At 37.2% G+C, this 27496-nt stretch overlaps 2 protein-coding genes across 5 annotated transcripts in view; one reads left to right on the top strand and one right to left on the bottom strand.

The window, feature by feature from the left end:
* The window catches only part of LOC100254031 (protein SABRE), a 90216-nt gene extending 75611 nt beyond the window's left edge, over positions 1–14605 (top strand). For 2 of the 3 annotated variants that reach the window (XM_010666125.3, XM_019216401.2), the window contains 9 exons: positions 3802–4026; positions 5803–5942; positions 6511–6583; positions 11682–11783; positions 12200–12382; positions 12635–12976; positions 13068–13235; positions 13422–13800; positions 13927–14605. In XM_010666125.3, the coding sequence (XP_010664427.1) occupies positions 3802–4026; positions 5803–5942; positions 6511–6583; positions 11682–11783; positions 12200–12382; positions 12635–12976; positions 13068–13235; positions 13422–13800; positions 13927–14039 (1725 nt within the window). In that variant the 3' untranslated portion in view covers positions 14040–14605. Of the gene's footprint in view, positions 1–3801; positions 4027–5802; positions 5943–6510; positions 6584–11681; positions 11784–12199; positions 12383–12634; positions 12977–13067; positions 13236–13421; positions 13801–13926 lie in introns of those variants that run through there. The other variant, XM_019216402.2, reaches the window with a different exon arrangement.
* A 568-nt stretch (positions 14606–15173) lies between these two features.
* The window catches only part of LOC100257426 (GATA transcription factor 24), a 34237-nt gene continuing 21914 nt past the window's right edge, over positions 15174–27496 (bottom strand). Inside the window, exons 4-12 of one of the 2 annotated variants that reach the window (XM_010666122.3) lie at positions 22945–23055; positions 22705–22819; positions 21220–21279; positions 20831–20899; positions 20640–20711; positions 16281–16316; positions 16030–16110; positions 15643–15708; positions 15174–15548 (exon numbers count right to left, since the gene is read on the bottom strand). In XM_010666122.3, coding sequence (XP_010664424.1) covers positions 15643–15708; positions 16030–16110; positions 16281–16316; positions 20640–20711; positions 20831–20899; positions 21220–21279; positions 22705–22819; positions 22945–23055 — 610 coding nt within the window. In that variant the 3' untranslated portion in view covers positions 15174–15548. The remainder of the gene's footprint in view (positions 15549–15642; positions 15709–16029; positions 16111–16280; positions 16317–20639; positions 20712–20830; positions 20900–21219; positions 21280–22704; positions 22820–22944; positions 23056–27496) is intronic. The other variant, XM_010666123.3, reaches the window with a different exon arrangement.

Raw genomic sequence — 27496 nt, 5'->3', positions numbered from 1 at the left:
GTTTTTCTCCTTTCTCTCTCTCTCTCTCAACAGAATGGTTTGAATGTTGACAATGAAAATGATGGTGATTAGTGAATAAAAATTTTTACTTAATGAATTAGCTTTTTTTTTTTTTTGGGGTGGAAAATGAATGATGGCAGACTTGAAAAGCTGTAACTTTGAAAATAACACATAAAGACACACACATACACATACAAAGAAGTTTATTTTTGGGGATTATGTGATGAATCTATAAATTAAAGTTATATTCTGTTAATTTGAACTTGTCAAAACATTAACATTCAATGTTCTCATATGATATAATATAGATTAACTCTTTAGATCCTACCATTTTCCATAAAATTGGATATATAATAATTTATACTTCATACTTTCACTAGATATTCACACATATACTTATTTTCTATTTATTTTTCTCTATATAAAAAAAATTTATGATATACAATACGATATGACACACAATACGGAAAAATAGAAAAACAATACACGAAACATTTTATGAGTTAACAACTATGGTTTCACCCTTATTATCATCTCTATTAGGTGCATGCGAAGCTTGTTGATTGTTGTCCTCACCATTCACATGGTTAGAAGTTTGGGAGTTTGTTGTGCTTACTGGTTTTCTTGTTATCTAGTTGTAGAAAGTGCTCCCAATTTGTGAAATTGGAAGTTTGGAAGCTTGACACTCTAGCCATTCGTCTATTTTAAGACCTAATTGATAAACATCATCCACAATATAAGTGTATAGCTATCTTCTCAAGCTGAATCTCCATTTGAAGTCTAGCTTTATAATAGGTTGCAAGTTGAGCATCACTTTCCTGCGCTTGATTTTGAATGCTCAACTCATGAAATTCTTTCGTATATTCTTCATTTGACTTAGTACCTTGTTTAAGGGAAAATAATTTTGCGTACATGAGTTGTTCATAGTCAATGAGGAGAATGTACTCCTTCATTTTTAACTTCATCTCATCCCATGTCTATAGGTGGTTTTCGAGTTCTGTAAAGCCAATTCTTAATATTATGCTACCATAGACGTGTTGCTCCTTTCAACTTTGCCTTCACAAAATGAACTTTTCTACTTTTGAGCATAACATACCAATCAAAGTAACCTTGGATTGACATAATTCAACAACTTCAAGAAGTACATTTTTTGTCACATCGTCATTTTGCTCAAAGATTTTGCCCCTTTTTTATTTCCCATCATAAAATTGCCTTGTTCTTCATGTGGTCTACGAGGCGATTATCTGAATCAATCAGACATTGTTTTTTTTTACTCTTTTCTAATAGCTTCATGACCTCATCAAGTTTGCTATTTAGTTGTATTATAGCATCTTGATGAGATTGTTGTGTGGTAAAGATCTTGTAAGCGTGTCATAATGACATCTTGATTGTTAGAAGCATTTTTTAAACTCATGCTTGCATAAGTTGCACCGCTCCTCAATTGCATATGCCTTCAAGCCAAGAACTTTTGCTTTTGATAGCAAAACAGATATAGGACAAACCTAGGACGGTTACCTTCAATGAAATAGGTGAGTTAGGGTTTAAAGAGAGAAGCAAGTGATAAAGATTATGGTAGAGATAAATAAAATAAAAAATATAGAGAAAGAAGATACGAAGAAGAAGAGATAGAAACCTTAGAGTTTCACTAAAGCCTTTTAGGAGTCTCACCCTTGAGAATTGCGACGCTTGCAAAAAAATTAATATTATTTATTCACTAATCAATTACTTTAGTTTACACCAATTAGCCTTGTTTTAGGCTTCTCTAAGAATCCAAAGTCCATTAGGATTCTAATAACCTATTATGACTATGATTCTAATTCTCCTATAACTTAATTAGCTATTCCTAATTTGACTCCAATAAATACTAATCCTAATTTAATTCCAACTAAAACTATTGTCCATCTTCATTACACATTGATAGGGAAATTTCCTCAAAATTTAATGTGGTTTGGCTGGACATTTAAAAAAAATGTATATAGTATGGTTATATTGTTGTTCTCTACCACTCCTTGGATGATGTCCTATTAAGGGAACATTTGGTATATGGCCATGTTAATTTCAGCCAAAATACCTTTGTCAATATGATATGACATGCGAGTATGAGATCTGTGTCAAATGTATTTATATTTCATTGGATATTAGCTATTTAGCTCATGACTGTACTATCTTTTCTAAAAATAAAAGTAATTTTTTTAATCATGGTTTATTTGCGTTAGATACACAATTATTTTGTTCTTTTATCTCTTTGTTATTTTTTTTTTCCATGTCACATAATAGTGTAAAATAAATTGTAATTAAAGATAAAGAATTTTTAAATTAATTTTTAACTCTTGTAACTAAAAAAAGGCTTTATCTCTTAATTTAAAAAAAAAAAAAATTTATTAAATTTAAAGATAAATATAATAATTAATGTCATATAAATTTTAAAAATTAATATAATAAATAATAGCATAAAAAGGATAAATATCAAAATTAATATCTTAAAAAATAAATTATAATAATTAATATAAAAAAGCCCAAATTTGTGCATGATAAGAAACCAACTATGAAATAGATTTTATCAACATCTAGCTTATTAGAAGATTTTTATTACAAAATCAATATAAATTTTTGAAGCTTTAATTGAATCAAAGTTTACTAATAGTATGGTATATTGTTTTCTAAAATATTTTTCTTAACATCCTATTAGATCACAAGACTGATAATAAATAGGTTCTTCGTGTATAATCAACAGTAACATCAACAAAAAATAATGCTTAGCATCTTATTAACCATGTAATATTATAGATAACTTGTACCTTTTTTTTATTGTGCTTATGTTTAGTGTTAATTTATTTTTCATTAGTGCTATATTCAAGTACTCACACCCATAGTTGAGATCTTTTTCAGTTGAATCCCCATGTCCTAAGGTTTTGGGATGCAAAGGATGACACCTAGACAAGTACTCGCACCTAACACCTGTACCCGAACCCATGTAATATAGAAGGGAACTCTTAGGATTATATCAAACCCTTTTATCATTTGGAGCAATTTAGGTGGCATCAGTGTGCACTTGTAGATGTATTGAAATTTTGTGGGGAGATTCTGCATCTACTGTTCTTACAATGGGATATCATACTCCTAGTCATTGTTATGTTAAAATTTAGATTGCAACTCCTTAGTTGTGTTGGAAATCCAATTGGGAGTATGATACTCCTGGTACTCTATCACATGTTATCATATATATGATCCTGTATCACATTCGTTCAAATTGGCACTGTCTGCAATTATGTATTTATGTGATTATTACTGAGATGTGATGTAACTCCACTGTGAGGCTAGTTGTCTTTGTATCGAAGGCCAACTTAGTAGTCCTTCCTTGCAAGTTCTAATCAGTTTCAAGCATTTCAAGCCGTAAACCTAGTCTTAGTTTTAAAAACTCTAATATGCTTTAGCGTGGATTAATTTAACAAAGATATTTTATTTTCAGTACTTGTAATCATCATAGAATTCTTCTTTTCAAGACAGTGATGCCATTGTAAACATAGAATTTATTTGGTTCAAATGCTATTTTGTTGAAGATTTTGCTTTAATGTTGCACTTGGAAGAAATTTGTTCAGAAATCTGGAGATTCAGTAACCATTTTTTGTTCTAATTTCTTGGCTTCTCATTCATCTTTTCTTGTTCTATATCTATGTATCTATCATCGTCGGCCTTAAGCTACAATCTGCTTTCTAAATAAGATTTATGTCTGTAATGTATATGAACTTTCAATTGTTCCACATGTAATAGAATATAAACTGCACAAATTCACCTCTCCAGGTGCAAAGACTAAAGAAAGAGCTTGGAAATGCACAAAAGGCCAGAAAAGCAGCTTCTGCATCATTGAGGATGGCTCTGCAAAATGCTGCACAGCTACGACTGATGGAAAAGGAGAAGAACAAAGGTCCTTCTTATGCTATGCGCATTTCTTTACAAATTAACAAAGTTGTTTGGGGAATGCTTGTGGATGGTAAATCTTTTGCTGAAGCTGAGATAAGCGACATGGTGAGTGTCTCAAGACGATGATTAAACACCTTTTATTTTGTGAAATAGCCATGATTATTCTTCCAGATTCCGTCTTGTTGCCTTAGCTATTAAATATTTTGGTGCTAAATCTGTTCCTGTATACAAGGGATTTTTGTTATCAATGTTCATAAGGCAGGATATATTTGGAACATTTCATGGATTTAAGATGTTGACTGCTAGAACTGGAGAATAGTTTTCATTGAATTTTTCAAGTTGTATTGAATCCCTTGTATCTGCTTTCATTTTGTTCAAAACGCCTGCCAAAGAGTCATACCAGTGCCTTATTCACCTCATCAAGCAAGTAGGCAGACTTCTGACACAGATGAACTGGATAATCTCTTTTTTTTTTTTTTCTCTTTCTATATTAGGATACTGGTTGACAATGATGCAGAACCGTGACTATAGAACAGCCATGGCGGTGTTGGACATGTTCAATGTGGCAAGAATTAGAATTTTCAAGTTGAACATGCATGCCAGGCACTTGGTTGACATGTACAGACACTATTTGGCAGTTAAATTGTTCTCTTTGGAAAAAGGATGAGACAGGGCAAGGGGCACAGGAACAGGAACCCTGATTACAGGCTTATTGATTGGATCCCTAACTTTGTCTAGGAGTTACTTTGGCTTCAGATTTCTTTAACTGGAGTGGTTTTCATTACTCTTATTGCCCTCTGCATGGGGATGCTTGATTCTATTGTGGCATCCTTGACTCTCCTTTTAAATACTGAGTTCCAGATTATGGTGATAGCAACATTTAAACACTACTGAACTTGAATCAACCTGTTGCCCTTGAAATGGGAGAGCTGACCCTTGTATTGGTCTAAGGCTCTATACAGATTTGTGGTTGACTATCTCTTCTTTGTTCCAACCTTTGGATGTTTAAAATGTGCCTCAACACTAATTTATTGGAGAAGCCCTTGAGCCTAGTGTAGCCAGCACAGGTTGGGATAGGCATAGAGGAAGTTCCATGTTAAACAGACCTATGTATAAAAGAAATAATTTATTAAAGATATGAATGTATCAGAGACTCTCTTGACTACAATTGAAGAGAAGGAAAAAAATAAATAAAGAAAGAAGCATATAGAAATCAGAAGCTAGTGGCTCTTCGAGAACATCAAGATTCTGGCGGAGTATATTCTAGTTGTATTTTCTCTCCCTCCTTTAACTTGTTTTCTTGTCATGAATCATAACATTAGGGAAAACTTGGAATATTCAAACACCTTCTCAACTGACTGATCAAAATTGCTAAAATTTTCCTATTTCCTTCCTGCCAAATTGCTCAATTATTCAATAGGCTGTTATTTTGGGAACTGTTTGTGCTGGACATAGTGGGATATATTCAATTAAAATTAAAATTGCTATTTATTGGTAACTGTCTCTGTCCAGGCTGAAGGGTTATGAAACAGACAGAAAATTACATGTGAGCTTATTGAGCTCTCTTTCAGAAAGAAAATATATCCAGTGTTGGTTACTCTGTCCCGTGTGTGTGTGTGTGTGTGCATGTGTGTAAATACTAATGTTCATGTATGTTGCAATTTATAATGTTCTATGTTCATGTGGCAATTTTACTTAATTATTGGTAGCTGTGGTTTTTTATGAGACCTTTCTATATTTTTAATTTTGTTCTGAACTTTAAACTTGTTATAGCTGACTTATTCCTCATGAATGCTCTGTGATGCATTTTGCTTTAATTGCAGTTTTGGAAACATTTGATTTTTCCAGAAGTATGGCTGATACCATTTTTTTTTTCAACAGTTTTATGATTTTGACCGGGATTACAAAGATGTTGGTATTGCTCAGTTTACAACGAAGTATTTTGTTGTGAGAAACTGCCTGCCTAATGTAAAATCTGATATGCTTTTGTCTGCATGGAATCCTCCGCCTGAATGGGGAAAGTATGCACTTTTTCCTGCCTTGTTTGCACTGAATGGTACCTTTAGGTTATTTTTCTTGTAGTTAATGGCCATTGCATTTGTAAGACTAATTTCAAAACTTCAGATAGTCTAGCCTTGAGGCCTGGCTGAAATGGCAAGAGGTTGGGGTGGGGTTGTGGGAGGTTTTGGGTTGTCCCATAGGGACCAAAAAGGGTACCTATCAAAATAAGATAAAATTAAATTTAGATGGTTAATTTACAAATGCACATAGAGATATATACTCTGATAAAAAAAATATACATACAGGTACATACAACACAGACATGGTTATTATATATGCACTTAGGTGTTCGTATGTGTGTCAATGGCATTTGTACATATTTACCATAAAAATTATTGCCCAAATCTATCGAAAAGGAGGAAAAATGGCAGAAGTTATAAGATGGATGGCTTTTGTAAATTTATGTTTTTTTCCAACAAATTGTTTTTAATAAGACTAATCTTCTTCTGAATATTGACTTAGTCACCTGTTCCAAATAATTCTAAGCATCCTCCAGAAAAGTCACAATTCCAATTTTTCTGGATGCAGAAAGGTTATGCTACGAGTAGATGCACAGCAGGGAGCTCCGAAGGATGGACACTCTCCTCTTGAACTTTTCCAGGTAGCCAGCTTTCTTATTTTTCTTAATTAGATTTTTCTTATCTTCTGATATAATAATGACTCAAAACTAATAGAAATTTAATAACTAGAATGAAAGTCCAGTGTTCTTATAAACTCTGATGTTTCTTTGCATGGAATTGATTGGGCAGAAGAGGTGGTTTTCTGATGGGTTAACTGTGGAAGAGAGAGGCATAGAGCTTGATACATCTGTTTGCAGAAGTCATTGATCCATCATTTTGAAACCTTTGAAAACAAGGACACAGCATATAACAGCCTTTTTCATTATGATATTGATGAAGGATCACCAACTTTCTAAAACCTCCTCAGACCAGGAGGATTTGATGAAGGTTTTCTTGGAATTCCACAATAGTGAGGTCATTAATAAGAGTACCGATGCCACTTCTATTGCTGTGGTCCCCAAGAAAAAATTCAGATATTTGTAGTGGCTGATTTTAGGCCCATAAGTTTGATTCCTAATCTCTATATGGTTAGAGCCAAAGTGCTTTCTCTCCACATTCACAAGGTTTTGCATGATACTATGCATTGGTCTCAAGGTGTTTTTTGGTGGAGGTAGACAATCCTAGATGATATTCTAGTGGCAAATGAAGTGGTAGATGAAAGAAGAGGCTCTGAAAATAAGGAGGGTTCTTTAAGATAGATTTTGAATAAGCTTATGACGATGTGAAATTTGGGCTTTTTAGATCATGCTTGATTGAGGAAAGGCTTCAGTCCGAAGTGGATGCTCTGGATGTGGAGATGTTTATCTTTTGCAAGTTTTTCCATTCTAGTGAACAAAGTTGCCAAAGGTTAGGTCAATTAAGATAGGGTGATCCTCTGTCCCCTTTTCTTTTTTACCATTCTTGCAGATGCTTTGAGTAGGATGGTTGTAAGAGCTAAAGATAAGGAGTTTTTAGAAGGCTTTTTGGTAGGGAAGGATAGGACAAGTATATCACTTCTTCAATATGCAGATTATACCATTTTTTTTCTCAAAAGCTAACTGGGAGTAGTTGCAAAATCTTGTGTATCTTAATGATTTTTAGACATATATCAAGATTAAAGATCAATCTAAAAAAGCTTCTTGATTGGTATTAATGTGAGTGAGGACTCTATTCAAGACTTAGCCTTGTTGTTGGATTGTAGAGTATTTGTTTAACCCCTTACCCATTTAGGTCTCTCTTTAGGGGGAAATCCTCTAGTCACTTCTTTCTGTGATCCGGTGTTAGATAGGATCACTTGTCGTTTAGGTAGTTGGAAGAAAGCCTTTTTGTCTTTGGGTGGTAGAATAACCCTCGTGCAATGTTATTTATCTCTTATCCCCACTTATTTCCTTTCGATGTTTAAGGTCTCAACCAAAGTAGCTTACAAGGTTGAGAAATTATAGAGAAACTTCATGTGGTCAGGGTTTGGGGAAAGGAAAAGAGACCACCTAGTTAGGTGGGATCTCATATGTAAACTGAAGAGGGTTAGAGGATTGGGTTTGGGGAGAATCTCCTTAAGGAATAAAGCCCTTCTTGGAAAGTAGTTGTGGAGGCTTTCTAGAGAGAGCAACACTTTTTGGCATAGAGTCATCCTAAGTATTTATGGTTGCGCCAATTTGGTTGTTAGTTGGTCACATCGTTACCCTTAGAATGCCATTGTTCAAGTTTAAAATGATTTCTCGAATTCCACCATGGGAGATGGCACAAAAATTCGGCTATGGGAAAATACTTCTTTGGGTAAGAGTCCTTTCAAATTTCAATTTCTAAATTTGTTTTGAGTCATAAGGATAAGGAATATGTTTATTTTCTCTAATATAATCAGCCATCTACATTGGTCCTTAGTGGGTGTTCGTTTATTTTATGTGTATTTCCCTGTAATTTAGTTGTCTTTGGTTGGAGGATTTCTCATCCTTCTTCTTGTACTTCCTTTTTATATTAATATATATTTGTGTCGTTTCCAATCAAAAAAAAAAAAAAAATCAGCCATCTATTAGTCCATCTTGGAATTTCAGCATTTGTTGAGACCTCTAGATTCCCCTCTTCATTGGGTCGTGTACTTATCAACTTCTTTTATAGATGAAAGGGTCTGGTCATTGACATCCTCGAGTCTTTTCACTATCAGCTCATCTTACAAAGCTCTTTCAATTACCCCTCCCTCTCGTCTTCACCTCATTTGCCCTTGCTAACTTAATCTGAATCTCTAAAGCTCCACCTAAGTTATAAGGCTCTTGCTTGGCTTATTGCTAATAAACAGGTTAGTTCCAATGACATGCATTAATTGAGGAAGCCTTACAAATCTCTTATGTTAGATCTTTGTGTTGTGTCTGAAAAGTAGTGAGTCAACTGATCATATCTTTCTTCATTATACCACCACGCTAGCACTTTGGCAAAGATTGTTTTGCTTAGCCAATCTTGATTGCATTCCTCCTAGAAGGCATGATGGAAATGATGGGTATCTCTTTGGAAACCTTCAGAAAGGGAAAATTCTTTGGTGGATGGCCATATTATCCTTGATATGGTTTATATGATTGGAGAGAAATGCAAGGATTTTCAAGGACAGATGGAGATCTTTTTTTTATTTTTTATTAGAAACAAAGAATGTTGTATTAATAGTAGTAAAGATACAAAAGAAGGATGAGAGATCCTTCGCTCAAAATACAGAATTTGGTCAAAGTAGGAATACACCCCTCTATAGAAAACTATATACAAAGATAATCTCTAATTATCTCAAACTTTTGAATCACAAACTGCAGTCCAGTTGAGTTGTAAAACACTAAGAGGAATTCCTTTAAAAGCAACAGTACAAGAGGCCCATAGGAAGGAATAGAAATGAAGTAAATCCCATAACATTCCTTCCCTTCTCCCCTTATCCTAAAATATTCTGGTGTTTCTCTCTTGACACACAATCCACAACAAAGTGAGGCAAACAATTTTCCAAAGTGTCTTACCTCTAATTGAATTCCCCAAACCTCTAAATGCAATAATTATCATGTCTTCAATACTCCTTGGTGGAACCCAATCCAACCTTGCTAGATTGAAGAGTTTGTGCCAAAGCTTAATAGTTAAAGGGCAATGTAGAAAAAGGTGGTCAATCGATTCTCCATTTCCTTTGCATAGAATGCACCACTGAGAACAAAGGGATTTGTAGGGTCTTCTCAATTGCAGCTTGTCATTGGTGTTTACTTTCCCATATACTACCAACCAAGCAAGAGCTTTAACCTTTGAAGGGACTTTTGATCTCCACAAAAACTTGGCTGGAAGGAGCAAGACAGGATTTGAGAAATTTGATAAGGCTAAGAAAAAAAATTAATAGTAAACAAGCGTAATGAGAACAAAGACCAATTTCTTGAATTTGCCACAGAAGGAGAAAAATGCACTAAACTAAGGGAGGACATGAGTCTTTGAAGGAGTTCAATTTCTGTATCAGCGAGATTACTATAAAAATTAAAATTCCAAGAGGACAGATGAAGATTTATAGATGTTGATTAGGACTTGACTTTTTTTTTTTCTTTTCTTTGGGCCTCGGTTACCAAGCCTTGTACAAATATTCTTTTGTTTCTTTTAATGTTGGATTGGAAAAGTGTTTGCTTCTCAAACAAGTCGAGGAAGATAGTTGTAATTGGTTGGTCCACCCTTGTAGTGGGTTTAGTAAAGTTAAATTTTGATGAATGTTCCTTAGGCAACTTTGGTCAGATAGGTATTGGTGGCATGATTAGAGCTTACTCTAATATGGTATTGAGAGCTTTCTTTAAGTAGGTAGGTGTGGGGTTGGCTATTAAGGCAAAGATTTTGGTATTGTTGGAAGGATTGCTATAGGCAAAAGCTTTAGGCCTTTCTACACTAACCACAGTGGGAGCTTTTGCCTATTATATCTTGGATCATTAATAAGGAAAGAGGTTCATGGACGTTTGATGATTAGATACGCAAAATCATAGATGTTGTCAATGATCTAGGTTACTCCCTCCTTTGTTGGAGACTTTCTTCCCTCTTAAGTGTGCTATATTTCTCATCTTTATATTTTTTGCTATGTGGCTTGACAGTTGGTTACTTGATTACTTTTTTGTACATCGTTATTGGATTGCTTGTCCTTTTTGTATTTATTTTTTTAAGATAAATGAAAATGGTTATCTCTGTCCAAAATAATAATAATAATAATAATAATAATAATAATAATGTATTAATATCCATTTACTTTGTACTGAGATATATTTATTATTTTAAATGTTACATAGAATATGATAGTCAATGAACCATTAGTTTGACTCTCTAAATTTACTTTGAAGATTTGGTTGCTTTAATGTCAATGAACCATTAGTTTGACTCTCTAAATTTACTTGTGGGATGTACATTTGTATGTTTTTTTTTCTTCCTAAGAATGAGTTAGAGAAATCAATTTTTCTCATAATTATGAATGGATTATGAATTGAAATTTCTTCTTGAAACATGTAGTGTAACTCTTATAATTGTGATGGTTGACTCGGAATTTGTTTCAAAATGTCATATAAACTGGTAGAATGATAGTTATTTTATTTTGCTTTTGTTTTTATTTTAGAGCTTTTGATTCATTTGATTGGCCATTGCATAGGGTTGTAGTTATGGGGTTGGTTGAGCAAATGGATGTTGTAAAATTTACATGTTGGCATATTGGTTTGCAAAGGTTCAAAACTTCTGGTCAGGTTTTTATTCATTAAATATGGTTTATTAGTAAAATATTTAGTGAAATGGATGTAAAGTTTATATACTACATACTAACCCGACCAACCTAAACATATATTTTCTAACCTGATTTTGACCAAGTTTAGATACATAGGCTTAGGATGAATCTTGGGTTGGATTGGGCTTTGGCAGTTGAACTTAATATATGAGTTGAACTTGGTTGGCTATCATCCCGACTCAATCAGCCTAAGTTGCACCACTTGGTAAAATGATCCACATGTGTTCTTCACTAGTTATATTAATCAGTCTCACATCTCATCAAATAAATAAATAAAATAAAATAAATTAGTCAGTCTCACTTACTGGATAGTTTAAGTTTTGGGAATTGGTTCTTGGTTTGGAGAACATGTGAAATTTATTACCTGTTAGTTCTTTGTGTAACACTTGCCATGCTTCCACCTCCAGGTCGAGATCTACCCCCTAAAGATACATTTGACAGAGACGATGTACAGAATGATGTGGGAGTATTTATTCCCAGAAGAAGAGCAAGACTCCCAACGGCGGCAGGTTAGTTTTATTCTTTTTTTTTTTTTAGATAGGAAACGACAAAGAGATATATTGATAAAAAGGAAGTACAAGAGAAGGATGAGGAATCCTTCCACCAAAGAAAAACAAAAGTACAAGGAATCAAATACAAGAAAATACTGTACAGGTTAGTTTTATTCTTAAGAAGAGAAATGTAGAGAATATGGGAGATCTTTCATAGTTGAGAAGACCCTCAAACAAAAGTACAAGGAATCAAATACAAAAGTACAGGTTAGTTTTATTCTTAAGAAGAGAAATGTAGAGAATATGGGAGATCTTTCATAGTTGAGAAGACCCTCATCTAACAGTGATAGATTAGTTGAAGACTCTGGTGCTTTAAAAGAAGTGGCCTATTGCAGAAACTAGGTGATGATGGTGATTAACTTTATGATATGCAGGAAGTTTGGAAGGTTTCAACCACTGCTGGTTCAAAACGAGTTAAAAAGGGTGCATCAATACATGAAGCTTCATCAAGCAGTCATTCAACCAAAGAATCAGAGATGCCCACCAAATCAAGTTCCTCCATATTACCCTTTACTTTTCCTCCTAGTCAATCTTCTGTTCCTCCTGATTCTGCTCAAGTGAGTTTCACATGACTCTTTATGTTATTTCATTTCTACTTAAATTGTTTTATTAGTCATAGGGACATGTAACAAAAAATGCAATTGCTTGTCCAATGTTTTGACTTAAACATAATAGATGAAGCCTCTTTAATGATTTTTAGATTCTTTAATGATCTCATTCAGGCCGGAGCCAGCTCTAACTTCATAGCATTCTTTCGTAACCTTAAATCAACACATCATTTTTCAAAATTTTCTTGAACCCATTTGCAGGTGTCAAAGTTGCAAAACCTGAAAGCAAATATTGTTTGTGGTTCAACTCCGGAGCTAAGACGATCATCTTCTTTTGACCGAACATGGGAAGAGAATGTGGCAGAATCTGTGGCTAATGAACTTGTCTTACAGGCTCATTCTTCAAACTTTCCTTCATCAAAAAGTGGGCCTCTTGGTTTCATTGAGCAACAAGATGATCCCTCTAGAAATAAACTCAAAGACTCCAAACCTATCAAATCTGGACGTTCATCTCATGAAGAAAAAAAAGTAGGGAAGTCAAATGATGATAAACGATCTAGGCCTCGAAAAATGATGGAGTTTCATAATATCAAGATTAGCCAGGTTGGTTCAGTTTTTGCAAAATCATAATCCAGAGATTCCTGTCCCTTTGATACTGGTCTGAAGTAAAATGTTTCATATCATAATACTGTAGGTTGAGCTACTGGTTACTTATGAAGGATCAAGATTTGCTGTGAGTGATTTAAAGTTGCTGATGGATACATTTCACCGTGTTGAGTTCACTGGAACTTGGAGGAGGCTGTTCTCACGAGTAAAGAAGCATATTATATGGGGTGTTCTCAAGTCTGTGACAGGAATGCAGGTACTATTCTGCATCCATGCCTTGATATATTGAACTGAAGCATTATATACCCCTGCCCACCACAAGTGCAAATTTCAACAACCTGGAATCTGTTTCCATTTAAGAGCACAGTTTGAATCAAATTCTTCTTTCTGCTGCAAGTCTGACCTCTTTGCATATTGAACCTCTGACATTCGGTCTGTGTAGGGTAAGAAGTTTAAAGATAAGGCACATAGTCAGAAGGAACCCAGTGTAACTGGTGTTCCTGACAACGATCTTAATTTCAGCGACAACGATACAAATCAGGCTGGAAAATCTGATTTACCAATATCCTGGCCTAAGCGTCCCACTGATGGAGCAGGTGATGGATTTGTCACCTCCATAAGGGGCCTTTTCAATACTCAGCGTCGCAAAGCCAAGGCATTTGTGCTTCGGACTATGAGGGGTGAAGCAGATAATGAGTTCCAGGGTGAGTGGAGTGAAAGTGATGTAGAGTTTTCTCCCTTTGCTCGGCAGCTGACTATAACAAAAGCCAAGAGGCTTCTTAGGCGGCACACAAAGAAGTTCCGCTCAAGGGGGCAAAAAGGTTTGTGTGATATTTCTTTTGATTGTAATGATCTCCACTTGATTCTTTGTGGATGTGTGCAAAATACCCACGGGATTTTTCAGGACCACTATACTACTCAAAACTAATTCAAATCCTCTGTATCAGGTTCATCCTCTCAGCAGAGAGAGTCGCTTCCCTCATCTCCAAGGGAGACCACAACAGCATTTGAAAGTGACTCTTCAAGTGGAACTTCACCTTACGAGGATTTCCATGAGTAGGAAGCTCTCGTTATTAAAGGGGATTCTTTTAGCTCTTGGGCGGCACTCACCGTAATAGGGTGTTTTGGTTTGTCCATACCATAGTCCCAGTTGACTGAGTGGTACAGAGATGGGGCGATTCTAATTTTATTTGACTCGGTGACTCCCTTAGATGAAGATTCGGATGATTCAAGATGTTTCTGAGTTGTCTTTGAATAAGAGCAGGCAGATGAACTCTTTGCATGGAGGAGTACGTGAAGATACCCGATAATGGTGTTTGACTGAGCATCTGGTTTGAGCTCTTCCTGTTCCCCTCCATGACCCTTGCAATTTTGAGCTAAGCCCTTCTGCCTAAAATGTTTTTTCTCTTACTTTTTTTTTTATATTTTTTTTTATCATTTTTCTTTTGAAATTTTCAAATTGGTGTACCCTGTTGCATCTAAATTGAAGAATCGCATGGATTCTAGAAGTCCATGTTTTTCTCTTCTGAGGATATAGAAACATCATAGCAATATTGAGGATTCGATAATTTTGTACATACCTATTAAGAAATAGAATAAATGTGAAATGTTTATGCCTTGAAGAAATGAAATGAAAGTTTCAATAATACACGCACACACGGATACAGATACATATGCATGCATATGCGTTATTTTACTTCCCAAAGCTCGTCTGTCTGATCTGATGAAGCTCTACAGTATCACTTAGGAAAGTGACAGTTGGCAGAGCGTTTAGAGTAGATAAAGAGGATTTTTAGGTTGTTTTGAAGAACTGCGAACCCAAAATGATACCATGACCCACCTATTAGCAATTGCTTTGGTGCCACTCGATACAATTGAGGAATTTGTGGCGTGTGATTCCTACCATCTACACTCTGCATTACCATGGAAGCAGCTACCAAAAGATCAGTGGCATTAAAATGTAAATTACATGGTCTTTTAACTTTCAGGATTTAGGAATTGCATCTATTCTTAACGGAAATGACCTGTCTTGTTTCCTAGGCAATCCCAATCCAAGTACTTCAGAATTCGTTGCTTAGTGAATCACGTCTATTCTGTTTTTTTCACAATCAAACACAAGTAACAAGAGCATGCATATTCCCAGCATGTGCATTAAGGGTCAACCTGATTTGTTTATTGCAAAACTTGCATTCCATATCAGAATAATGCCAAATTATATTCATCCTTGCAGAATTTTCGCTTTTTTAATATAAATTATCCTCAAACATTTTAACCATGTTAAAAATTGAAAGTGTAATAATATCCAACTAGAATAAACCCTAGCAAATTGATCATACATTATAGACTGCTAAAAAGCACTCAAAGCATGTCTCCTAACTCCACAAACAGGATCCCAACATTCATATCAACAATAATCATCTTCTCAGATATATCTACTGTACGTTAAACCAGCAGTGAGCCCCCTTAGGTCAACAGATGATCATTCGGTTGGTGCACAATTGCTGTGGCCATCAACTCACAATTTTCAGGTTGCCTTGTCTCTACTTACATGGGAATCAGCAAGTTTGACCTATACATAGAAGCGTGAGAAAACATTAGAGGCTACTATGGCATACCCCAACTGGCATTCACATAGCACACTGTAAAGCTAAGTAAAATGTTACCTAATCGAAGTTACCAGGAATGTCCATTTCTGTCTCTGAAGCATTAGCAAGCTCAACCAGAGTTTCCTGCAGGTTGACAACTGAAAATTCAGTGCCATAGAATTGCATGCAAATAGAAAATAATGAGTAGTTTGGGATTTTGAAGACATAAGTTATATAGCCTTGCCCAACCAATAAATGCCGCATGCACTGTAACTTCATATATTTGTGCACACCAGAGATGGCAAAATATATGTTCAGAAAAGACACCACCCCATCAGTGAAATACTATTCTTGACTTAAGGCATTGAAACAGAAGTTGGAAACTAAATATCGAGGACTCCAGAAACGAATACAAACTGCAAAAGAATCATGCCACCTTTAATTTGTTGTTCAGGAATAACAAACCTGGTCATCAAGGTTGCCCGAGGAATGGACAATACCCATAGGCAGTGTGTGTGAAAGATCATCAGCAGTTTCATGTAGATCCTGCACAGTAAAATAATGCCAGTTACAACACAAACAAAAAGTCCACATTTTGATGTTCTGGTTCCCCACATGACCTAAGAGATTTAGGAGATAATGCCAATTTTACGATCATATAGTCTCAACACGAGAAACAAATCGCATAAAGATAAAAGGAAAACATTAACACTTACAGTGAAACTAGAAGGATAAACACCACTGCTCATTACCTAACACCAAGAAGAACTCTAATAAGGTGAAGACAACAACTCAATAATGAGGTTCAATTATTGAATGCCTGGATGGAAGGTCAATTGTTTAGGATAATTTCATCTTTGGGCTAAAGGATGGAAATCCCTCCCAATCTACAACACTGACATATTATCACAATGGAAAAGCTGATGACATTCACAGGGGAAAAAAAAAGTGACATGATACTTTATAGGATGCTTTTTGTAAGGTAAACTGATTACTAGAAAATATTTATTAACTCAGATGGATAAATTAAGATAAAACCTCCTCTAGAAGATTTTATAGCATATCAGTTTGCATGGACATATGTGAGAAACAAGCACCAACTTGGGACAACCAATCAAAGGAAATTTTTGTTCTATAATTCACAAATTTAGGCAGCTTCATCTCGTGGGCAACAAGCCAAACCAGAAAAAAGCTTAAAGCTATCATCTCTGGCTTTAAGGCTATAGGATACTTAGTGGTTTCAGATGTGTCAGGTGTAGATATGTGTCCAAATGGGATCCTTCACGCCCCCAGATTTTAACAGATATGAATACTTGGATATGACATTAATAATGGAAAAAATAACGATTAAAGAATCAATGAAAGCCAAAGTTATCCACGTAAAAACTCCCTATTCTCCCCCAAAGTTTAGGATAGATTCCCTCTTCCCCATGTATACAAAGGATAGCAAAAGGAGAAAGGAAAAGGCTAGCCATTAAAAAAAAATGCTACTGACCTACTTAACCATCAATGAAATCCAACAATGAACCATTAACAAACCCAATAAGATTTTAGACCATTCGCATGGAGGTTAGGTGAAAGCCATCTTCCATTTACAATCTATAACTCTACTACCCGACCATTCTGCTCTTTAGATATGTAAAAAGAAAATGATTACATCAGTTGATTACATTAGCAAACTAATGGCTCCCCGATAGTGAAAAAGGGTTAGGTTATTTGACCAAAACTCAAGGAATGTTCATGAAAATCTTTAAAACAAAAGGAGGTTTATGTAATAAGGTCCACACAAAAGGTTAGAATAAATTTGGAGTTTTGGAATGTGTGACAATCGACCTTCTCTTTCTTCATTGTCTAATAACTTTGGATCTTTAGCACAATCTATTCAAATGAACCGGGATGGATTGGGTTCCACCAAAGAGCATATGCTACATGATGATCATTTCATATAGAGGTTTGGGGAAATCCAATAGAGATGAAACCCTTCGACAAATCGCTTGTTTCACTTTGCTTTGAATTATGTGACGAGAGAGAAATGTTAGGATCTTTGAGGATAAGTTAATTAGAGACATGGGATCTACTTCACTTTTATTCCTGTTTTTGGGCCTATTGTACCGACGCTTTTAAATGCATTCTCTTAATGTTGTTCAACTCAATTGGCATTCAAGGTGTAGATCAAAAGGAACTAGGCAACAATGAGAGGAGCTTAGTCAAGGTTTAAGGTGATGACATTCATGCATATTCTTATGTGGATTTAACATTTTTGTATAGGCCTCCTTGTATAGTGAATGTGCTCGATCATTTTCTCATCAGGTTTTTGTAATTGTGGTGAGGACCCACCCCCCCCCCCCCCCCCCCCACAAAAAAAAATAAAATAAAATAAAATCCTTCTCATGTACTTTTTATCTATAATTAATACAACCTTTGTTTTTTTAATAAAAAAAGAAGACATATATGAGTTTCAAGATTTATGAACAAGAGATATCCCTAAATATCCATTTGAAAAAAGAGATGAATGGATAGGGTGGAGCCAGGTGAAGGAAGGTCGCGTTAATGCCCCTGCAATCTTTCTAAAGCCGTAGTCAATTAAAGTGCTTCTCTCTCTAGCAGTTCTCCATTCAGCTAGCCCTGGGATAGTGTAAATTACCCAAAGCATACAAACCTCTCTTCAGATTTGATCAAATAACATAACATAATGTTGTTATTAGTGTGCTATTAATATACTGATGTCAACCATTCGTATAGGCCAAAAATTTTATCGAAAATCATTTAAGTACCTTGAGTCCAAAATTAATTTCACCTACAATTAAATCCTAATAAACATCAAACAAATCCTATTTAATTTCTAATCTTAAATACAACTAGAATCCATGTCCAAAAGGGAAACCGTTTCCTCATCCTTGACCACCAACTCCTTCCCCGAGGGCTCCATATTGCTTTCTGAAAGCTCCAGCTAGCTGCCGCCATGAAGCATCAGCCTAAGAGGCTGACAACTTAGGCTCAGAGGCCTCATGGCATAGGGGTGAGAAGAACTGAGATGCATGTTCACCTCCGCCACAAGTGCTTCATCAGTGATCGCAATGCATGAGCTCACTGTCACCGACTCTGGAAAGTACTCTGGCCTCTCAGCTCCAAATCCTCTACAACTCCCCTGATCATACTCTTGAGACCCAGCAAGAACCACACTTCCTTTGCAAAGCCCTAACGAATCCTCTGCTTTCTCAAAATTAACCCTTAAAAACTGGCCCTGGGCTTGGCCCAAACTTAACACACCCCCCACTTTAAGAGTTGTAGTTGAGGGGGCCTCATCAACAACACAAAAAGCCTAGGCCTGGCCCAAACCCCCCACATTGACCATAAGAGCCTCAAAACTACTAGACTCTTGGGCTTCAGAAGGAAGCGACCCTCCAATGACATGGGCCTCACCTAGCACCTGACATCCTCAACTTGAAGACCAGCACACCTTCGCCTTGGGAACCCACACCCCCCACCCCACCAACCCCCCCTCCCCCTTTTAGCTTTTGTACCATAGCAGTCTGCAACCTCACCTACCGCATTTCTCCTGTTAGAATATGACACCTCAACGCTTGCAAACTGCAAGGACTGCACAGCAATTCCTACCCCTACACCAGTGCATGTAGAACCCTCCACTTCTCTTTCCTTCAACATGCAAGGCTCACTGCTTCTTTGCGGAATTACAAACGAAAACCTGGGTGGAGCTTCCCACCATAACTAAATAGAAAAACTGGAGAGACCCACAACCACCGAAGTTAACTTTGGTAATGGGACTGAGACCTTACCAAACCACCAGACCAAGCACCGACTTAATTGCTCCTCCCTAAATTGCACCTCACTCTCCCCAAGCTGAAGCCAAACTGATTCTCCAACCACACCCAAATCCTTCCTAACCACATCTGCAAATGTCCCATCTTCTGTCAACTCCCTTGGAGTACTCCTTACCTTTGCAAGGGAGACCACTTTCCTAACTTCTGTTGAGGGGACAACTCCTAGATGACAAAGCTTCTCCACCAATACAAACCATCCCCTGTGTAGACCCCTCCCTTCAAGGAAGATCAATGAAGATCTCTTCACCCCTTCAGCCACAATAGAGCAAAACAAAAACCTCCCCAACTTATTCAAACGTCGTTCTAACTTAAACTTCCTTCCACCCTCCTCCCATCCTTTGCTCCACCTAACCAAATCTTCATCTCTGTAGCAAGCTTCCACCCCTTCCAACAAGCAACATAAGATCAGATCTTCAAACCTAATCCAGGCAGAGAAACCTATGCCTCTTTCCTCGATAACACCTCTCAGCTTTTCCCCTATCACCTCTACAGAAAGGTCCAAAAGACTTGGAGTCCACTGCAAACCAGCACGTTCCTCCTTTTACAGTCATGAAAACACTACATGGCTGCTCAGTCCAGGAAAGTTGGTCCCTTCAAAATGTTCTTCAAGGTTTCATGGACTTGGGGATAGGCAAAAAAGTTGGAAAACACAGTTCACTTTGTAGTCATTGACTCCATTCTACATTTTAAAGAATTATGAGTTATATACGTATAAAATATGCAGTTATATAAAAACACTGAGATCTAAGTTACTATTTCAATTGTCACTCTTACCCCCACCCTCTTTCTTGCTCAAGTTCTGGTTATCAGCCACAAAAAGAACCAATATATCATCTCACCAATCACAGTAAATAACATTTCTGCTATTGACAGAGGTTGGGCAGCACTCACTGCAAGTTGAATTGATAGTTTTAAGGTTAATGCTATATGTTTTTCTTTATCATATTTCTCTGTATCGTGAAAGGATCTTATTCTTGTATATTTACTCCTTGATTCTCTCAATAACATAAGGAAATTATCTCAACCATTCCTTCATCCAGTTAAGATAAAGTGGTCACTTAGATCCAAACACAAGTAGAAAATTCCTTTTTCAAAGACAACTGGCGAATTCTTTTTTGCTCGGAACAACAGAAAATTTTTCAAGGTTATAAGGCAGAATCAAATTTTAGAAAAATAATCAGCAACAGGTGAGTGACTCATCTTTTAATAATAAAGCAGGGGCTGAAAACATACTTCCTCATCTGCATTCACAGAAGGATTATCAGTCCTTTCAGCAACAGCCTTAGAAGGATCTTCAGGAGTTATCTGAATGCACACAAAAACAAGTTAGATAGTTAAACCAAGCTTGTACAATTTGCTACCAATTTCTTTGTAAAGGGAGTTAAAATATAATAATAAAAAAATACAAACGAAGTTACTTATACATGCTCATCTTGGCTGCCAGAAAAATTTTCTCCTTCCATGATTGAAGGTTTGACATCAATTGGGGTTCCCTACAGATCAAATGCAAATTATAAGTAAATCAATCATCCAACAATAATCATAACAAAAAATTAACAAGTCTCTATTTGAGAAGGATTAACTAATATTTGGCCACAACAGCAAAAAATGTTGGCCATATTCCCACAAAAGGAACTCCCTCCCTAATAAGAGTGATCTCCAAAGCATAGGCCTTGCCACATCTAATCTAGATGTAGAAATATAAAGTACTGTAAAATATAGATCCACCATATGAATCTTGCTTGTACTCTAAGATCAAACAAAATAAACCTATTGAGAACACAGTGTTGCAGGTCTTACTCGTGTTACATACCAGTTCAATCTGGTCCAAAGAAAGATTTCTTCCTCCCTTACTCAGATCTCTCAATGTTCCCTGCACATTCAATAAACCAGTGAATGAAAAAACATGAATCAACCCTGCAGAAAAAGAAGGAATGGATTTCTAACAATAGCAACAGAAACAACAACAGCAACAACAATGAAGCTCAATCTGAAGCCATCCTCAGATCCAAACAAAGCTCAATCTGGAATTCATGAACGCCTAAAAGAGCAAAGAAATTTCCTGACAACCACAAACAAATACTGTATCTTCTGCATAAGCAGTAAAAAGAAAAAACTACAGAAAGATTTGATAGCAAATAAGTCAAATAGAGAAAATATAAGAGTAGCAGTACTATAAAAATTTGCATATTAAATGATTAATTAAATGTCACAACTCACCTTTTTTTTTTTTTCAAATGCAAAGACTTGACAAAAATGTCCCTGTTAGGGCTACATAGTGATCTTTAGGGTAGGGTCTACAGGACCAGGAGTTGTCGCACCTATATAGGCTTGTGTACGTTTTGTATATCCCCTTGTATAGAGGAGGTTTACTTAGCTCTTTTTTATCAAGTCTGTATTTCATGAGGAGGATTTCTCATTCTTTTCATGTTTTTTTATTCTTATTTAATACATATGTCTGTTTCTGATAAAAAGAAATATATTGTGTAACATATGTTTATATATAAATATGCAGCACATATATATTGATATATGTAATATGGCATATGAGTGTATATACAATATGCACATACATGTATCTTTATGAAGCACGATGGAGAAACATAAGGAGGAACCAAACATCCCTCAAGGGAAAGATTTCACCAGACCAGGAAAGAACCCTCTAGAGGAGATCAAGGCAAAACAAAATATGCTAAAAGGAGAAAACTGAACATATCAAATCATGTAGAAACGTCCTCACATTTACTTAGGAATTCACTCCTCCTCCAGCTGGAACATCTAATTTCTGAGTTGGACCCATGATACACCTAGGTAAGACTAGAAGTTGGAAAATGCAAAAATATCACCAAGGGCCTCCAAAAACAGAGCATTTTCCAGAAGAACTATCCTCAGAAAATCAAGCTGGCCTAATTCCTAATCCCTAAAACCCAACTAAGACGGTCAATACATCATTGAACAGCAACCAACAAGTATCTTGTCAAACATTCTGCTTAAAACTACAACAAGAAAGCCATACAAATACAAAGCAAAGCACAAAGCCTGGTGGGAGTAGAGAGTTGTTCCCAACTAAAGAAATTTGGAGGCCCCACGCTCCTCTAAGAACCCCTTTTTTTTTCTTTTTGCATGAGGAGAGTGGACAATAGTAAATTGATGTAGCCTCTATAAAGAATCCCAATCTGTAGCCGATTGATTCACTATCCCAATAATGAAACACTGACACACCATCAATTTTTAATCACAGAATGCATGACATTTAAAACACAGCAGAATAATATTTGTTTATAAAATTCACACAAACCTTGTTTGCCCACATAAGCCCACAAGCATTACATAGAGTCCTTGGCCCAGCTGGCCCACGACGCATTGCAGGAGTAGAATTTTCACTAACACCACAATGTTGACATCTTCGAAGACTAGAAACATTGCACGTACAAACAGAAGACATAAAAAGAAGTACAATGTCACTAAAACACTTCAATCAGACCAATCATGAAGAATGTCTATAAATGCTGAAAATGAGTATTAGTTTGGAACTCACACAGTTTCCGGACGAGGTGTGGTGTCTCCTTGAAGGCTTTGTGCAGAATCCCAATTTGAAGGACCCGAGCTTTCTTTCAATGAAGCGAACTGACCATTCTTACGATGCATCCTAGCAGGATTCACAAAGAAAAAATGATAGCTCATTGAACATCAAGACTACATGTACTGAAATAACCATCTTAGGTTGAAGTTCAAACCAAGTAACTAGTCAAGTTTAAAATGATAGAAATCAAGGGTTTCAGAAGACCATAAAAAATAAGAAAATAATTTGGGGCTTGCACATTGTCATCCTATGCTCTAATGAATATAATACATATATAAAAAACAACAGATTTGTTGAAATTTGAGGTACAAAGATAGACAAGAAATCCTTCCAAAAGTACAAGATTTGATCAGAAAACATATACAAATCCAATGTAATAACAAAAAATGCTATACAGCTGAAGGGTGTAAAGAAACTAATAGTCTATAACAGCATTACACAATTAGAGGAATTTTTTTTCTACAAGAAATACAAACTATTTTGCTCCTAACTTGGCTAAAATCCAATTCGCTAACTATGAAGCTCAGCAAAAAAGAATATCAAGTTGCTAGCAATATCTAAAATTTGGAGGATCCAACCATCAACCTTCCACAAACCTCTTTCTTTCTTAGACACCCACAAACAACAATTGCAAAATCCCCTGCCACCTACAAATTGGAGAAACTCAATGCCTTAGTCTCAAACCTTTAACAATGTTAAGATCTCTACCATAAGGATCAAACCTTCTCCCATAGGTTTGAAAAAGGCTTTCAACACTATCATTGTGATGTCTAAAAACACTTGCAAGTAATTGTCCTAGATTACCCAAAGAACACCAATAAATAATTTGTCCTCTAAAGACTCAAGTCCTCTCTCACCTGTGTAGACTTGTCACCATTTGTTCCAGACATGAGAGCTTGGTCATTATCTTCCTTAGGGCTTATTTTCCGTAAAGTCTTTCTTCTCAGCATTGTCCAATCCTATAGACACAATTTTTTCTCTACAGTCATCACAATCTAAGGTCAAAGCCTTTGTTTGGCTAGTGACACACAACAATGTAAACACCATTTTTTTTTTTTTTTTTGATAGATAACCAATCAAATATATTAGAAAAGGCTAAAAAAGTCGCATGTATACAGGGGGTATACTGACCAGCCCCAAAAGAGGCTGGAAAAACAACAAAAAAAGGGTAAAAGTCTCACCCACCCTCAAGTGGTCCCAAGCCACTCCAAAAAGCCTAACAGAGAGTAGGTTTCCTCACCAATGTACACCTTAGCCCAACTCCACAAATTACATACAAAAGAATTCTTGAATTTCTGGATATCTAAAGACCCTCCCCTGAACACTATCCTATTCCTTTCCTTCCAAACCGTCCAAAAAATGCACAGCGGTATGGAATTCCATATTTTTTTCCTTTTTTTCCCCACAAAAGAACCCCTCCAGCTAAGCAGCACCTCTATAACCGACTCTGGGAACACCCATTGAACTCCGAAAATGACAAGGGTAATCTCCCAAATAGTTTTAACCACTGTACAATGTAAGAGAATATGATTCGCATTTTCCTCTTCGCAGCCGCATAAATAACACCGATTAGGGAACTGCCATCCCCTTCTTTGAAGCTTATCCAAAGTGAGGATCTTCCCCCACGTTGCCTCCCATGCAAAAAAAGACACTTTTGTTGGAACCTTGTCCATCCAAATGCGTCTATTCGGAAAAGCACCAATTGAGTAGCCGCTCAAACTTTTGTAGGCCCCCTTGGCCCCAAAGACGCCGTTGCCTTCTCGCTTCCATCTCACTGAGTCCTCCTCCTGAGAAATCCTAAAATCCTTTAGAAGATTCAGCATTTCTCCTATCTGATCTATCTCCCAATCATTGAAATCTCTAGCCAGACTGAGATTCCAACCTCCTTGACCCAAACTAGAATCCCACACTTCGCAAACTTTGGCATTTTTATGACCCGCCAAGGTAAACAACTGAGGAAAAGTTTGAGAAAGCGCCTCATTGCCATACCACTTATCCATCCAAAACAAAACTCTATTCCCCTTCCCAACCTTAAGGTCCATGCTCTCCCAACACCAATCCGCCTCCTTCATTATCTCCTTCCACATCCCCACCCCATAAGGCCCACAAACATCCTTAGTCCTCCACCCACATCCCTCTTGACCATATTTCACCCCTATCGCCTTTTTCCATAGGTTATCCTTCTCATAGGCATATCTCCAAACCCATTTGCCCAACAATGTTTTGTTCAACAAATCTATCTTTCGGATGCCTAATCCCCCCTCCTCCTTAGGGCTGCAGACCACTTGCCAATTAATCAAATGAACTTTCCCCTCCAAACTTCCTCCCCCCCACAAGAAATCTCTTTGGATTTTTTCAATCCTTTTTGCCACCGCCTTCGGAATGCGAATAAGAGAAAGGAGGTAGATGGGTATACTAGCCAAAGTGCTCTTAATAAGAGTAATTCTTCCTCCCTTCGAGATATATTGCCTTTTCCACTGGGCTAGTCTTCTTCTCATTCTCTCTTCCACCCCATCCCAAGAGGAAGAGATTTTATGATTGGCTCCAAGGGGCAGCCCCAAATAAACAGTGGGTAAGGCCCCCAATTTACAACCCAACTCAGCCGCCAACTCCTCCATCTCATCCACTTCCCCCACCGGAATAAGGACACTCTTAGCCAGGTTAATTCTTAAGCCGGGGCAGCCTCAAACCACGCCAAAATCCAGCTTAAATTGGTCAATTGCTCTCTTCTAGCTTTGCAGAAAATTAAAGTGTCGTCAGCAAAGAGGAGGTGCGAAACAGTCAGCTCTTCCCCCCCTCTCCCCCGCATCCTACAGCCTGAGATATAGCCCCCTTCACCAGCCCGTCTAATCATGGTGCTAAGCACTTCCATACCCAATACAAAAAGATAAGGAGAGAGGGGGTCTCCTTGCCGCAGCCCCTTTGAATTCGAAAAGAAACCAGCTGGAACCCCATTGATTAATATAGAGAATTTGGCGGTAGAAATACACCACCTCATCCAATCCATCCACCGAGACCCAAATCCCATCTTCCGAAGAACCTTCATAAGGAAGTTCCAATTGATACTATCATAAGCTTTTTCGATGTCCAACTTACATATCAACCCTTTCTCTTTTCTTTTATACCAATAATCAATCACCTCATTAGCTACTAGAGAAGCATCCAAAATCTGTCTCCCTCTCACAAAGGCATTTTGGTCAACTGAGACCACCCTATCCAACACTTTCTTTAGCCTATTTGCTAGGACTTTGGCTAAAAGTTTATACAAACTCCCAAGCAAACTGATTGGCCTAAAGTCCCCCAAGTCATCAGCTCCTCCTTTCTTGGGAATAAGGACCAAAAAGGTGGTATTAAGAGACTTGGCAAAGGATCCATACTCAAAGAATTCCTTAAACAGGTCCATCACCTCCTCCTTCACCAAATCCCAGCAATCTTGCCAAAAGGCCACTGTGAACCCATCCGGGCCTGGAGCTTTGTCACCCCTCATCTCCATTAGTGCAAAATGAATTTCCTCCTCAGAGAAGGGCACCTCCAAATTTTCAGCTTCCCGGGAATTAAGATGTTTGAGCTGCAAGCCCTCAATATCCGCTCTCCACCCCGGCTCTTCTGAGAGTAAATTCTGGAAAGCATTCACTATCCCCTCCCTCACCTCTTGATCCTCAGTCAGCGTCTCCCCATTAATTGTAATCATGTCCAAAGAATTATTCCTGCGATGGGCATTGGCCATACGATGAAAATAACCGGTATTCCTATCCCCTTCCTTTAGCCACAGCTCCCTAGATTTCTGTCTCCAATGAATTTCCTCCATTAGCACCCATTTATGAAAAACATCCTTGACTTCTTTTTTCTGCTCAGCTTCAGCCATGGACAAACTCCTCTCACTTTCCACTCCATCCCAGTACTCCAGCTGTTGAAGGGCAGAATTTTTATTGACTTCCACCCTTCCAAACACCTCCCTATTCCAAACTTTAATATTTTGTTTCACAACCTTCATCTTGTAGGCCAATCTGAAGCTGGCCCTACCTCTTGCCTCAATCCCTTGCCACCACCCCCGGAGAAGACCCTTAAAGTCGTCCATTTTCAGCCACATATTCTCGAATCTAAACGGAGTTGGGCCTCTCCTTAACCTCCCACCCATCAACAGAATAGGAAAGTGGTCAGACGTGGGTCTATGCATTCTGCATTGGGTTACCCCACTGAACATATCTAGCCACTGCTGAGTCACTAAAAACCTATCCAGTCTTGCCCAAGATTGGTTATTCCTTCCCCCACTCCAAGTGGCAATGCCCCCTTGCATAGGAAGATCAATGAGCTCTAAGTCATCCACAGTTTGGGCGAAACTTCTCATGGCCCTAGACAATCTTCCCTGTCTACTTCTTTCACGCTGGGACAAGATTACATTGAAATCCCCCCCTATACACCATGGCTCTTCCCACAAGCCTCTAATCGCCCCTAGCTCTTCCCACAGACAATCCCTGTCTTCTTTGGGGAAAGGACCATACACCCC

This window comes from Vitis vinifera, chromosome 18 (genome assembly GCF_030704535.1).
Source record: "Vitis vinifera cultivar Pinot Noir 40024 chromosome 18, ASM3070453v1".
NCBI lineage: Eukaryota > Viridiplantae > Streptophyta > Magnoliopsida > Vitales > Vitaceae > Vitis > Vitis vinifera.
This window is presented reverse-complemented; position numbering and strand designations above follow the sequence as displayed.